Source organism: Eleutherodactylus coqui, chromosome 7, assembly GCF_035609145.1.
Source record: "Eleutherodactylus coqui strain aEleCoq1 chromosome 7, aEleCoq1.hap1, whole genome shotgun sequence".
In the NCBI taxonomy this organism is placed as follows: Eukaryota; Metazoa; Chordata; class Amphibia; order Anura; family Eleutherodactylidae; genus Eleutherodactylus; species Eleutherodactylus coqui.
In genome coordinates this window covers 160776126-160791963 of record NC_089843.1, presented here as the reverse complement: position 1 = coordinate 160791963, position 15838 = coordinate 160776126, and the positions used below count along the sequence as shown (strand labels likewise).

The following is a 15838-nucleotide window of genomic DNA, read 5'->3' as shown; positions in this document are numbered from 1 at the left end:
AGATTTTTACCCCTAATATAACTAAAAAAAAAAAAAAAAGTCAGTGAAAACAAAGATAAAAAATCGCCCTATATGTGACGGAAAAAAACACTGCAAAAATAATTTTGGCAGCTGAAGAAAAAAATTAGGGCACTAAAACCACCACAGGGGTAAAATCCCTATAAAGTGTCTGGTCCTTTAGGATCGAAACACCTGGGTCCTTAAGGGGTTAAACATAAAACACCCAGAGACTTTGGCTGCAACACAGGTTAGGCAGCCGGTGATGGCAGCGTAGCCCTGAAATGTTGGGACTAATGGATATGAGGGCGGTTGCCTTGGGGCTGGCAGGTTGCCCAGACCCGATGATTGCCACAAGTCCAGCAGGTTTGGATCTCGTCTTTGTCAGGTCACTGATTGCTTGTAAGTCCCATCCATTATAATCCCCCTTATTTATATAGTGCATGCATATTACACATCCTTAATAGTGGGGTCTGTCCTCATTGGGGTCAGAATCTGTATTCACCTACCTATATGTTAGGAAACCCCCGCACACCTGGGCAGATGTTGCCCTTGGTACCTGCTGAGCCCCATGCTGCCCCACCAGGTCCTGACGTCACAGGATTACACTGCGGTCTTCGGCTGCACAACCCGTGTCGTGGCTAATGCCAATGGCTATCCCTAGCCTGAGGCCGGCTTCACACGGGTGTATTTGCGTACATAATGCAGTGAACAGAGCCTACTGATTTGGTTCATTCATATTTGCGCGTAAATCCCTGCGCATTTCGGTCACGCAAAAAAACTACAGCGCGCTCACCAAACATCCCCATAGAATTTAATGGGGAAGCGGAAATGCATGCGCAATACGCTTAGGAGATGTGTGATACGCTGCAAAATGACACAGGAAAACAATATATCTAGGACTCGTTGGACTCGTTAGACTAATTAGCCATTAGCCAGTGTTAAATGAAGTGCGGGTACCCAATGCTTCCCTTTGGGCGGCTTGAACTGCGGATTACCTGCGCAGGTTTTGCTAATCAATTCCTTAGGCTAGCTTCCGTGAATCCCAACCCCATATTGCGCCCCCCACCATGTGAAATCCCCAGGATGTGAGGTGCTGTCATGGGAAGACCTCACATCACTTCAGGGTGCAGGGATCCTTCAGCCCCTATTGAAGTCGATGAGGCTACAATGCGAGATCACAAGGCTGGACAGAACATGCTGTGCCTTGTTTCTGCATCGCGGTGCCATGCAGGAAGCCATCACTCCTGTGTCTGAGCTCCTTCAGAAGAATGGGGGTCATATTTGTGCATCTCGCTATACAAAAACCTTGCGCTATTTTCTGGTCCGTGTGAAGCCGGCCTCCGGGTCTGTTCATTCGTTTTTACTGATTCGCTATGATTTTTATTACAAGACGCCCCCGCTGCGGCGCAGCGTGACACGATACATGCCGGATGCTTCACAGAATCCCATTCAATGACATTAAAGTGGATGACAGATCGCACCATGCAGAATAACCGACGGCAGTTGTGAAAACCACCAACAAGGACCTCTTTGTAATAATCTGTAAACCTGCTAAAGGCCGCTTTCATGCGGCTGAGAAAATTGCGCAAGATTTGTGCGTAGCGAGGTACACGAATATGAGCCCCGTTCTACTGCAAGGCTTCATACACACGTCCTATCTGTCCCCGTCTCCCGGAAAGCATCGCCTAGTGATTCCAATGGAAGCGCTAATGCTTCACACGGCTGGCGCGTGTTCAGGAGGGTGCGATGCGAGGTTTACCATTAAATGGGAAACACGTGCGCTCCTCTACCGTGTGTGAGACCTGCGCAGCAGGATCGGGACTTCAAGCAACGCGTTTCACTGCAGCCTGAAGGAGTACCGGCTCAGCAGCGAAACGCGTTGTCTCCTGAGTCAACAGAAGAATTAATACTCAACTCTCCCAATTTGCAGCTGGCGCCAAAGTGTGAGCCGTGCGTTGTTCTTCTGTTAGCGTCCTCTCCGACTATCGTTTGAACAAGCGCCATCCCCGTCCGCGCAGCCTGTTTATACAGCAGATACATGGTTGGCCCGCTCACATTCGCTGTATAAGCGACTGAACGGACGCTGTGTACTCCGAACGATAAGCGGATGACGTGACAATGCGCCTGCATAACACGAACGATGAACAAAAACTGCGCGATTCTCGTCAGTCGTTGGCTGTTTACACTGAATGACTATAATCGCTCCGTGTAAAAGCGTCTTTAGCTGCCATCATACTAAGCGTGTAAAGGTCTAAAAACGTACAGCGTCACGAACCTGAAGCGAGAACGGCGCAGACGGGCTTCACAAGTTGTGATTATTTTTGCGTGGGGTATAAAAGCGCTGCTGACTACGCACTCCTGTGCCGGAAACCTATATGGTACTGCTTTATTTACACTGCAGTCAGTGAGAAGCATCTGGGAAGGTCTGGCTGTAGTGTGGGTGGAGACAGAAGCCCTCGGTATACAGATATGTGTCCCCTGCACCCCCGTCCATCCCCTCCTGGAGTCTCACCCCGGGCTGCTCCCTCCCAGCGGCGCTCCTCACACACCACCGCACTACATGGACACTGCACGTCACTGACAGACCTGCTGTCACATGACCGTGACGTCATCAGCAGGCGCCGGTGCAGCAGCCAGGCCCCTCCACGTGAGGAGGATCGCGGACATGCGCACTGGTCACTCACAGTGGTGCTGAGCGGTTGTGCACGCCGCTGCCTGTGCACGGGGGTCAGCTGCCACAATGGAGGATGTGCCCTCCTCTAACGTGTGACAGTATGACGAGGGGCAGACCTCCAGGGGGTGAAGCCAATCACTCAGCAGGGTTGCCATCATTACATTTATACAAAAGTCCCCGGACGTAGTGAAGAACCGTAATAAATGATAAAGATTATATTAGGCGTCTTTCTAACGCCATGATTTTCGGAAGCTGTTCTTTCGCATCTCATCACCCGTCACAATGATGGGGTGCGTTAAAACCCGCTGCCCTACGTAACCAGTAAAGGCGCGGCGTTTGGCCAACGCTGTGTGTGAAAGTGGTCTAAGGCTGCTTCCAGGTCTGCGTCGGCGGTCCGTTTTTCTACTCCCTTCAGGGAGCAGGAAAGAGGAATCCCCGCAGCCGAACATCTTATAACGGACGGTACAGCGCAGACGGGCCCCCCTGACTATAATGGGGTCCGGTTGGCTTCTGCTCAGCTGCCTGGTATTTTACCGGAAGCAAAAGTGCTGCATGCATGGCTATGTCTGCCGGTATTTTGCGACTGTCCAGAACCGCGGCCGCGCTGTGTGGGATTTCACCACCGCAAACCCAGTGCTGATCACCAGCTATGTGTGATGTCCCGCAGAGGTCTCCCCGTTACAGTGTGATGGTGCAGTCAGCAGGGACACAGCAAGCGTGGTGCGGATGTGAAGGCCCCCCGAACGCTCATGTTTCCTACAATGACTGGGGCTTCCGTGACGTCTCCTGCGTGATGCGGACTCCGCTGCGACTGGATCGCAGCGCTGTTTACTGACTTCACCACGTCTGGATCACAGCGCTGTTTACTGACTTCACCACGTCTGGATCGCAGCGCTGTTTACTGACTTCACCACGTCTGGATCACAGCGCTGTTTACTGACTTCACCACGTCTGGATCGCAGCGCTGTTTACTGACTTCACCACGTCTGGATCGCAGCGCTGTTTACTGACTTCACCACGACTGGATCGCAGCGCTGTTTACTGACTTCACCACGTCTGGATCACAGCGCTGTTTACTGACTTCACCACGACTGGATCGCAGCGCTGTTTACTGACTTCACCACGACTGGATCGCAGCGCTGTTTACTGACTTCACCACGTCTGGATCGCAGCGCTGTTTACTGACTTCACCACGACTGGATCGCAGCGCTGTTTACTGACTTAACCACGACTGGATCGCAGCGCTGTTTACTGACTTCACCACGTCTGGATCACAGCGCTGTTTACTGACTTCACCACGACTGGATCGCAGCGCTGTTTACTGACTTCACCACGACTGGATCGCAGCGCTGTTTACTGACTTCACCACGTCTGGATCGCAGCGCTGTTTACTGACTTCACCACGACTGGATCGCAGCTCTGTTTACTGACTTCACCACGTCTGGATCGCAGCGCTGTTTACTGACTTAACCACGACTGGATCGCAGCGCTGTTTACTGACTTCACCACGTCTGGATCACAGCGCTGTTTACTGACTTCACCACGACTGGATCGCAGCGCTGTTTACTGACTTCACCACGACTGGATCGCAGCGCTGTTTACTGACTTCACCACGTCTGGATCGCAGCTCTGCTCACGTGGATGAGCTTTGAGGTTTTCTGCAGACACTGACCTGCAGTGCAGATGTTGAACCCCTTCAGGCCGCTCTCACAGAGGCCGATTTTTACCTCGTTTAGCGTGGCATTTGAAACGCCGCGCTAAATGCTGTAAAACTCGGTATTTCTGTATCTTGACTCCACCAGGAATTCCTGGTGGAGTCAAGATTCACAGGGGTGTGATGCCCCCTCAAAGTGATTGGCCGCTGTGCTTTTTATTTCTCAGGTCCTGCGAGCTCAGTAAAAGTATTCACTGAAGACATGCAGGGTGTGCCGCCGGCCTGGTGCAAGACAGTTCGCCCGCACTGAAGGGATAGGACTTCAGCTGTCAGCAGGGGAGCGTCCATCAGTGATCGGCGCTGGCCCACAACACCGAACCCCTGGACGGAGGGCAGTTTTCTTTTCTTATGCTTTCGCAGAAGCATCTTTTTTTCTTCCCACCTGTCAGCGCGGAACCGGGCATCAGGGATCACTGAAGTGGACGTTGTCACCTATCACAGAGGCGGACACAGTCTTCTCATGTTTCTTCGGTGGAGTGGCCGACCTTACCCACCACAAAGCCGAACGCCGTATTCTAAGCTGTCTGCGGGGGAGCCGCCATGAGCCAGCAGAGAGGTGGCCGCCGCAATACAGAGCAGTCACTCAGCCCCCGCCAGGGAGCACGCAGCCGGCAGCCCGTACGGAGGAGACAGGAGACGAATGGCACGCAACCGTGAGTCGCCACCCGGGCGGTAAGCATGCCTTAAATTACGGCCGGCCCACAGCACACTGTGGATTGATTTTTGCGTGCTCTGCACGCGGAAATCAATCCACAGCATGTTGCTAGAACCTTACTACATTAACCCTATCAGGAGCTAAGGGTGTGAGAGGGGCGTTCCTCCGGTCAAACCCCTAGCTTCAGGTGGCGTCAAGATACACTAATACCTTAATCAGCAATGGGGTCCGCTCGGTTCTGTCAGAATACGGCTCAGTTCGGCCAGAGGGTTTCCCTCTCCTGCTCCTCAAATTGCGCAGAAAAAAGAATTCCCACCTACAGCCAGTTTCACACGGACGTATTTGCGCGCACAATACGCAGAGCACTATACCAAATGATTTTCATGGATTTGTTCACATGTCCGTATTTCACACGCGCATTTCAGTAGTGCAAAAAGTAAGGGAACGCGTTTTTTTCTGCGTATTCGCACACAGAAAGTCCCCATAGAAGCCAATGCCGGGGGTGCGCAATGTATGTGCAAAATGCGCGAAACACGGTGCAACTGTGCAGGGAAAAGAACATGGCGAATTCACCATTTTTAATCGTGCGTCTTTCTGTCGCGGGTGTTTATGAACAGGCTTTGCGGGCAGAAAATACAGTAAAATGCACCGATACATGCGCAAAAGGCCTTGTTCACAGCGCAAAAACATTGCGTTGAGGCCAGCACAATTGTGCTTTCCCTCATGTGAAGCTGGCCTTAGACTACGGATGTACACTAGTGCACTGGTGGTCGGGGAAGCGCCGCCGCCATCTTTGTACAGAAGCGGAGGGTCACACATAATAGCAGGGAATGGTACAGGGGCAGTGTGTGTGATGGCAGCAGGCACACAGGAGGACTACTGGGACCTGAGGTCTCCCTCTGGTAACCATGACGACAGCCCCCAGCCTGCAGTTACACAGGAGGACTACTGGGACCTGAGGTCTCCCTCTGGTAACCATGACGACAGCCCCCAGCCTGCAGTTACACAGGAGGACTAGTGGGACGTGAGGTCTCCCTCTGGTAACCATGACGACAGCGCGCTTCCCCCCCCCCCGAGGTGACCGGCGCCTCACTTATGTGTTCTGTCCCTCCCCAGGCCTATCCACTGCCCGGCCGAGTCATGTGACCCGTGACGTCATCGCCCCGCGCCGGCCTCTCAGTAAAGCCCTCAGGAAGAGGTAAGGGCAGCGCTACGTGTGTGGTATCGTCAGAGGGGTGCCGGGCACGGTGTGGGCGCTCACTAACCGGGCACTGTCATCCCCCAGCACACCGCATGGGGTGTGCACTGATAATGGAGCCATTACCTGACAGTGCAGGGGGTGAGAAGTGTAGTGGTGCCCCCCTCAGTATTGCAGGTGGCATGGAGGGCCACCGACGGCTCTGTGTGTCAAAGCTGTCGCCATGGAAATAAGCGTCCATGTTTTACTTCACAAGTAATTGGGGGCCAGGCGGTCTGGACTCCTCTGACTGCAGATTATTGCATCAACTGCCGACTGTCTGCAGCTCATGTACCCCCATGCACTAGAGCCGGGCACACACCAGCGTACTGGCAGTGGGCCACCCATCGCCATGCTCTATTTTGGGGTGTATGCATCAAGATAGAACACACTGTGATCTTTTGCGTGCTCATATTTTGTGCAAGTTGTGTGAGCTGCAACATGGCCGCTCAGGGCAGATTGGTACGCTGTACCCACATGCTTGTGTGAGCCCAGCCTTACACACGCAGGTAGCACGCCGCACCCATCCCCCTCGGGCTGCCATGTTGTCCATCACACAAATTGCGTGAAATGTTTGCACAAGAAAAATCGCAGCAGGTTCTATTATGTGCGCGTACGCTGCAAGATGGCGATTGGCGGCAAACTGGAAACCCCCAGCTATATCAGCCCAGCCTAACCTTGTGTGCACTTAGCTGTGGGATCTGTGACTAGTATGGTAGAGTGGCGTCAAGCTGTGGGAAGACGATCGGACATACTGAACTCCAGTGCGCCACCCGCTACTGGCTGACCCCCACACAATCCTGCCGCCGGGCTCACTTCCAAAAATTGTTCAGATTTGAAGGATAATCGGTCGTGTAAACGCGGCTTACGGCTGGTAATTCAATCGCTTATCATTCATATTAAGCAAGCATGACCATCATGGCGGGCCCGTCCACCAATCGCTCCGTTTACATCCGGATGGTTCAGGCGTTCTCACCCACTGGGACAGAATGGAACCATTTGGTAAAAAAGCTTAAACGTGTTTAAACGGACCGCGTGAGCGAACCGGGACATCGTGTGCTCATCGACTCGAGCGAACAATGGTCACCGTGTGTAGAAGCACCCTAAACGCACAAAACGGATGAGTGTGTCAGCGTCACCAGACTCGGCCTGAAGTATCAGGGGGCCTTCACACCGGCGATCGCGATATCGCTGCGCTTTTTTAACGTGATTGTCAATAGGACTTTCTAATGTTAAAAATGCATCGCAAAAAAAAATCGCAAGTTTGTGCTTTGTGATTTTTGTGCGCTGCGTTTTTAACATTAGCAAGTCACATTGACAATCACGTTAAAAAAACGCAGCGATATCGCGAACACAAGTGTGAAGGCCCCCTAAGTGGTGCGCATCCCTGGGGTCTTTTTCCTTTTCCCACTACTTAGGGCTCGTTCACACGGGTGTATGCGGACAATGCTGCCGCTCCCCCGCAGCGCTGTACACATTACAGCCCATACACTCTGCTGGCTGAGGATGCGCAGCGAATGCCGCGGTCACCCTATGCATGGATCAATAAATCTGTCTGGGTCTGTAGATACCCTATGGTGGGTGGTGCGGTCTTGTATACAGTATACACACTCTACAAGTAGTAATCATCCAGAGGCCTATTATACTGAGGGGTTGTATATATGACGTCGGTCGGGGTTCATATATTTACTGTTGGCTCTGCTGACCATAATTATCCTCCTGAACGTTCCCCAACTTGTGGCTGATATTTGGATATATACAGCGAATGGCCACCATGATAGAAACTGCGCCCCTTACATGATTGTCGCCCCCGCAGTGCAGCCGGGTCTTCTGCGGATTGCTTCCAGTGGGAATCCACCCTAGGGGCACATAGACAATATTTCCCTCTGATTTTTGGCCCAAAATTCAGATAAATAGCATCTATTCATTTAAATGGCCGTATGCACATGGGTTTGTTTTTTGTTTGTTGTTTTTTTTAAATCGGACTGATAGTCCAAATACAAGAAATCACAATAATGCCTGTTCTTGTCCAGTTTTTGGAGGTGACTAGCACATGTCAATGTATGGAGTTCAGCACACAGACGGGATGTCCGATGCAAGTTGCGCCAAAAATCTCAGGCACCACATTTTAATTGACTGTGTATATGTAGCCTTAGGCTAAGTTTACACGGGCGAACACAGCCCAATATGGCGCTCGCCAACATGTGATTTCTCCACATTTGTGAGGTGTGTTTTTTATTAAATCAAAACTGCCTCGCATCACTTTGCGGGAAGTAGCGATCCTCCGGAGCCGTGGCAGAGGATCACGGAGTGTCGCCCGTTGTTTTCACCTAGTACGCGTGGCGTGATGCTGCCGCTGGCCCCAATGAATACAGTGGGCGATGCGATGTGAAAGCACATCTAAAGGTAGGGCATGCTACAATTTTTTTCCCCGCAGCTCGGTGCAATGTGATGCGGAGGGGAGGTGGAATGGTTCGTGTATAAGCCCATTCAGAAGAATGCGGTTCATATTCACACAAACCTCGCCTACATGAAACCGGTCTTAGGACGCCGTCACACTGGAGATAAGTCGCGCGATGCGAGAGTGGGTAAAAATGCAGAATTATGAAGCCGATGATTTTTAATGGTTTCCTTCACATTTGCGGCACGCCGTATCTTTCTGAAATGTTTTTATCTCCCGTGTTGCCCTATGGAGCCTCCTTTTAATCGCGTCACAGAGCTCGCACTTGTGATTTTCGTGTGATGTGTTTTTAACATTGACTTTCGCACTTAAAAAAAAAATGCAAGCGGCAGCAATGTTTTTGTGAGAAAAAGCAGCGCCGACGCTCAAAATTGCTGGAAAAAAAGACGCTATTTTTCCTCGTCAGTATCGTGATCGCCTGTGTGAAGGAGCCCTTAGAATCACAGCCGGCGGCTCTGCGTACCTGTTGAATTCTGTACGGCGGATGACTGCGGCCGCTCGCCATCGGTCATCTGTAGTACAGATATATATTTTTTAAATCTGTTTTTTGCCTGCGCCGTCGCCGGGCGAGGAGGGAGAAGGCAGCTGCCTAGCACAAAAAGTGCACATAGATACATGATACATAAGGAGTCGGGCCAGTTGATAGGTGCAGTGTACCATACGGGCTTACAGCCTATTAGTAACGCCATATTCTTAACTCAGTGGGCTGCCCTGTGCCTCACATCTAAATCACATTGGCATCGACACCCCCAGCATGTATGGCCAATATATCCATCTCTAGCTGGTTGGCTTTTTGTGCTGGGCAGCCCGGGCTGTCAGTGCCAATGTGCATTGCTCCTGGTTGGGGTGCAGCCTGCTTAACCTCAGTCTGTGGGCTTTGGCTCTGCATGAAGTGGTACACTTGGGCCTGCCACCCTTTACCTGTCTGCAGGTGTAGCACTGGGTGGCCACTCCCCTCCCTGCAGGTAGGTCAGGTGAGTGGCGGGTCATCAGTACTTCTCACCTGTTGGAGGCTCCTCCATGTAGTCTTTCTGCATCTACTGGGAGCTGGTGGATGAGCCTACTAGTATTTGGTGAGTAAGTATGGCCGTACTCCTCTGTGACTTCGCTGTACAATCAGGGTGTAGGTTCCCAGCGGTGATGTGACTTTGAGGGGCTGTGTGGGAAATACTGATTATACCGCTTAAGGTCTGTCTGCCAGGAGTGTAGTCTGCACGCATGCTCCGCAGTGACTAGAGCCCATTGTGTATTGATAGAACCGTGCTCTTATTTTCCCACGCATTTGTGCATAAAAATGGCACGTATTGAACTAACTACACTAATCAAAGTTGCCCACTTTACTAAATGGGTACATGATTGTGTGTATTTTTGTGTGCAGAAAAACGCACATGCGTGTGATAATACTCAACACCCATTGCACATGTAAATGGGCTTCATAGAATTGTAGAGTTGGAAGGGACCTCCAGGGTCATCAGGTCCAACCCTCTGCTCAGGGCAGGATTCACTAAATCATCACAGACAGATGTCTGTCCAGCCTGTGTTTAAAGACTTCCATTGAAGGAGAACTCTCCACCTCCTGTGGTAACCTGTTCCACTCATTGATCACCCTCACTGTCTAATATCTAATCTGTGTCTCCTCCCTTTCAGTTTCATCCCATTACTTCTAGTCTTTCCTTGTGCAAATGAGAATAGGGCTGATCCCTCTGCACTGTGACAGCCCTTCAGATATTTGTAGACCGCTATTAAGTCTCCTCTCAGACTTCTCTTCTGCAAGCTAAACATTCCCAGATCCTTTAACCTTTCTTCATTAAGCTCTTGTGACCGCGGCCTGGAGCTCAGTGTTTTACGGCTGTTTGAGCCAGCGTATTGCCGCGTGTGATTTTATACCGCACGCTGTCCTGCACAGTTTGACTTGTTTTTTTAAAATTTCCTGCTCTGTTGCTTAGCAATGTGTGTGGCATTTATACACAATACACAAGGTGCCCGTAGAGAACAATAGGGCTGTATTGTGCATAATACGCTGTAAAATTGAACATTTTAGGGAGTTCGGAATTTGGCACAAGCAGCATTAATCGATGAACCCTTCCTGTCAGCTGTCCAGAGCATGTCAGCACCTCCCTCTACGGCTGCTCTCTCACATACATTCACGAAACATCAAGTCTGAAACCCCAGTGTTTCACCACAGTTTTGCGCAGCATTTTTAAACATATGTTACAGCGTTTAATGCACCCCATCATTGTGATGGGTGATGAGGTGCGTTAAAAAGCACTAAAATATAGCAGATAGCCCTTGCAAATCGTGGCATTAGAAATGCCATGTTCAAATGCTGGTCTGCGAAGCCCCATTGAAATCAATGGGAGTGTTGTTCTGCGGTTAGCGCAGCGGTAATAAGTGGGCTGTGTGAGAGCGGCCTCACTTACACTGGTGCTAGAAGCCCAATAATCCTCAGAACCATTTCTACACCTAGTGGCTGTTCCCAGCAAGAGAAACCACGTAATCTTGTAGATCTGATACCTTTTAATGGCTAACAAAAATACATGATGTAATAGCGAGCTTCCGAACCAACGCAGGGTTCTTCTTCAGGCTTATGGATTGGATCTGAAGAGGCATGGATATTTATACACACTTATAACATACATACTTATGACAAGGCACAGATATGGATGTGATTGGTTCGCACTTAAAAGGAATTCTGCAACAGAAAACAAACTTTTTTTTGTCTAGGCACTGATAGCGGAGTGAAAGTTTTATGGTCCCTAAATTACTGTTGGGGGGGGGGGGGGGGTTGTCAGGCTAGGAATGCTACAAGAGGTACACTGACATTTTTAGCTAAACACTGATAAGGGAGTGAAAGTTTATGGTCCCTGAATTACTGCTGATGGGGGTCTTATCTGTGCAATAAATGTCTCACACTTCCCATTCACGCATAAATCCTGGGGAATAATTTAACCCCGTATTCAGCGTGTCAAAGGTTGTTATCAATTTATATTCCCAAATTCTTCTGTGGTTTTGTGACTTGAAACCACCCTTCAATATCAAAACTCTCATATCTCCTATGTCATGTCCATGGTTAGAAAAGTGCTCCGCCACAGGTAATTCTCTTCTGTGTTCAATCGTGTGGCGATGAGATCTCATCCTGGCTTTCAGTTTCTGTCCTGTTTCTCCAACATAAAGACCCCCAACAGGACATTTACTGCACATGATCAGGTACACAACATGCCTCTTCAGATCCAATCCATAAGCCTGAAGAAGAACCCTGCGTTGGTTCAGAAGCTCGCTATTATTACATCATGTATTTTTGTTAGCCATTAAAAGGTATCAGATCTACAAGATTACGTGGTTTCTCTTGCTTGTTTTCATTACACCTAGTGGAATCCGCTGCACGGCGAACCGCGGTGACTCTCCCTTCCGGGGCACTTTACACTTGGATCGATGTACGAAACACTAAAAATAAGTAGACTTTCCCCATTGCTTCTACACAAGTATATTTGGCAGAGGAACAGCCGGGTGTTTATGTTCAGAAGTTCTTCTATTCCAGCACAGAAGTGCGATGTCAAATAGTCCTCTTAAAGGGACCCAAGCTCCTGATTTGGTCAGAGGACGTCGCCAGCAAGTACCCACAAAGCATATTGCTGAACTGAAACAAATGACCTGGGAGCCCTAGGCTACTAAACTGAGATCTATAGGCACCAGTTCTATAATTCACATACATACCGTAGATAATTAATGTTTAATCATAGTAATCATCTACACACCCGTAGTAAGCTTCCCCCCTGCTGGTGGCTATCTGTACCCCTACATACCATTACAGAATGCCCACTGAATCCGTGCGGACCATGCAGGTTCTTCATGGTGAGATGAGGGGTCCGCCATTGTTAAATTCCAAACAGGGCGCTTAAAAGTAGATTGTCTTGCTAGTCACCCCTTTAATGCTGCATTATGGGATTTCTGTTTTGTGTCTGAATTTGGATTCTTGCTGATATGATAAGATTTGGGGAGGATTTTGGGGAACGACATGTACGGTGTAAGATGAAAATATAATGATGTCGGCGGCAATAAGTAATAAAAACGTAACCCTGTGCGGTTCCTGAGCTCAGTGGCACGAGGGCTCACTTACACAGGCGTATTTAAGCTGCGTATTACGCGCATATCTTTTGTGTACCGTACATGACACACAATTGTGAAATCCCATTGACTTACACTGGGCCACTCAGACCTACGTTTTTCATGCAGCATGTCCTGTTTTGGTGGTCATTGCGCACCATTATAGTCTATAAGTGCGGTGAATACACATGTTACTACATAGTTGCCGTGTAACGAGTATTGCGTGCTTGGAAAAATGTGCATAATACGCAGACGGCGTACGCCCGTGTGATCGAGCCCTTAGTGTACGCCTAGACGGACGACTATCACTGCTGTCCTTGTACACAGGAGTGATAGTCGGTCAGTGGATGGAGGTGGAGCGCGCCGGGGGTCTCTACGGTCGTCCCCATCCATTCACCGTGATCTGGCCGTTGTTCAAAGATGATCATCTGTCTGTTTCCAATGGCTCATCACTCGCTTTGTTCCAGTGAGTTTAAACAAAGTGACTAGTGAATAATTAGGATTTTCCCGCTCGCTATTCTGTCGGGTCCCGCTTTTACACTGGACAAATATCATTAAAAGTCCCTCTTTTTTTGGAGGGGGGGGGGGGTGGGGCGATGGTCGGCCTGTGTAAAAGTACCCAAGGGGCCTTTTACGCGCAGAGCCGAGGAAATTGTGCAGGTTTTGTGTGTTACGAAACGTACGAATAAGCAGCCCATTCTTTTGACTGGGGTCATACACATGAACGGCACATCCTGTCTTTGGGCTTATCACATTGACCATTGTTTTCGATTGGGCCGGCGGCAGCATCGCGCCATGTGCTAGGTGCACGCGAGGTCTCACCTTTGAAAACAATGGGAGACAGCCACAACGGAGGATCGCTATTTCTACGAAGCGAGGCGGTTTTGATATGAAAACGCCTCGCATCAGCGGGGATATCGCATTTTGGCGAACGCAGCACCGTTCCGTGATTCACAGTCTAATATCGCACTCGCCTGTGTGAAGTTGGCCTAATTGTAGAAGTGGAGCATCGGCAGCTCCCCAGCATTGGAAGCAACTGGTAAGCTGAAGAGTGAAACCTTTCTGGTCTCTGCTTGTAGATCTCCAGCGTCTGTGGGAACAATCTCCTGGCCGGCAAGTTACTGTCTATACATGTAAGTGCCCGTTTCATCTAAGCCTTCCTAATGGTCTCGCTTCTGTTTAGGACATGTATGCTTTTCTTCTAGGCTAATTATATACATGTCTCGTTAGGAATAGCAGAAATACTCTAGTTATCATTTACATAATTTCAGTATACTCGGGGTCGTCTCCAGAACTGATGCCCACAGTGCCAAGTGTCCAGTGCCAGATCCCTTGTATGGCATACACCATCCGCATCCAACAAACCCTATTGGCTTGTAGTTGGCTCTGTCTGCTCCTGCCACTTGGATGGGGAAGAGAACCCTGCATGCATCGCTATTCTACCCATCATGGTTGAATTCCGCAGCCAGTTATGCTATGGGAAATCTGCAGTATTTCTGCACGTATGAACGTACCTTTAGTGCAGAAATACTGTGCCTATATTATACAAGCTGAGGATGCATTCACACGAACCATATTCTCACGTGACTCTTGGGCGATGTGCACAAAACTCACACGAATATGAAATGAATTATTTTCAATAGATTCACTCACACGAGCGATTTTTTTTTTCTATCTTTGGGCGCTCCCGCAGAACAGTTTATCCGTTGTTTTCAATGGGATCTTAAGACCACGCATGGCACTTGCATGCCGTGTGAACGCGACACTTCCCATTGAAGTCAATGAGAAACAGTTGTGATCCTTTCATGCGTGTGAAGCATGCGCGTAAAAATCACAACTTCACAGAAGCGATGCAATCCAATTTTTAATCAAAAACTCTTTGCATCGCTGTCAAAATCACATTTTGGCTAGCGCGATATCGAGCTGAGTTTTTTTTGGCCCTGATATTGTGCTCGCCCGTGTGAATGTAGCCTGAGGGGGGAAAAAAAATAAGACGATTAACTATCCACTTGAGCTCTTGGCTGAGTGATGAATAGGAAGGGCTTCCGACAGGGTGTGATGCAAGTGCCGGCTGGGCGGGATCGTTGCCAAACTGACCATCATGCATCATGTATGGCATTTACTGGGCTGTTATGGCTGCCTGGTAATTGTAGTGACCAGTTTGCAATCCCATTCCATCCTATGTTGAAGTGCTTCCTATTTGCTTCTCAGACAAGAGAACAAGTAGATGATTGAATGTCTTGTTCTTTCCCAGCTTGTAATATACATGTGCTGGTGTTCTTGCACTCCATTGGTGCTTTCCTGCCCCACCTGGTGGGGGGGGGGGGGGGTGCTTTCCTGCCTTAGGTTAGGCAGTGTGTATGAAGTGCAAAAACACTAGCAAAAGTACATTACAGGATAGGTCATCAATAGTTGATCAGTAGGGTCCACCGCTCAGGACCCGACCGATCAGCTGTTCAGCACCTACTTTCACCATCAAAACACAGAGTGCAAGCAGATGTCTCCAACCCCATTTTAATGGCCGACACTAGTAATTTCAGGTGCAGCTCTCATTAAAATCGGTGACGGCTATGCCTGCAACTGCCAGCTCCAACCACTACACGGGTCGACGCCATCTGCTTCCACTCTGCACCTTGTGTGTTTTGCCGGTAACAACAAACACTGGAACAGCTGATTGGTCGGCGTCCCCAGCGGCAGACCCCAGCCAACCAACTCTTGATGACCTATCCTGAGCACAGGTCGATAGTAACGTTTGCCTGTAAAACCCCAATATTAGCTTCAGCACATTTTCGGCCTCCTTAGCCCGCAGCCTTTTATACTATGTTTTCTATTCTTGGCTCATTTTCTTCATAAATCCATCACACCAACATTTAATAATCTCTGGACTTCGGCTCTGAAACTTTGCCCATTTTTAAGACTGAGAATATGTTGGCCGTGGAACAGAGCAGTGCGAATGTTGTGATAAGCCCCCCAGTTATGGACTAGTGTAGGAC

At 49.5% G+C, this 15838-nt stretch overlaps 2 protein-coding genes across 3 annotated transcripts in view; one reads left to right on the top strand and one right to left on the bottom strand.

The window, feature by feature from the left end:
- The window catches only part of TBCK (TBC1 domain containing kinase), a 233466-nt gene extending 230864 nt beyond the window's left edge, over window positions 1–2602 (bottom strand). The window contains exon 1 of the mRNA XM_066573900.1: window positions 2513–2602. The gene's annotated coding sequence lies outside the window, so the exon portion shown is untranslated. The remainder of the gene's footprint in view (window positions 1–2512) is intronic.
- A 3506-nt stretch (window positions 2603–6108) lies between these two features.
- AIMP1 (aminoacyl tRNA synthetase complex interacting multifunctional protein 1) overlaps window positions 6109–15838 on the top strand; it is a 50426-nt gene continuing 40696 nt past the window's right edge. Inside the window, exons 1-2 of one of the 2 annotated variants that reach the window (XM_066573897.1) lie at window positions 6202–6241; window positions 13925–13978. In XM_066573897.1, the coding sequence (XP_066429994.1) occupies window positions 13977–13978 (2 nt within the window). In that variant the 5' untranslated portion in view covers window positions 6202–6241; window positions 13925–13976. Of the gene's footprint in view, window positions 6242–13924; window positions 13979–15838 lie in introns of both variants that reach the window. The other variant, XM_066573898.1, reaches the window with a different exon arrangement.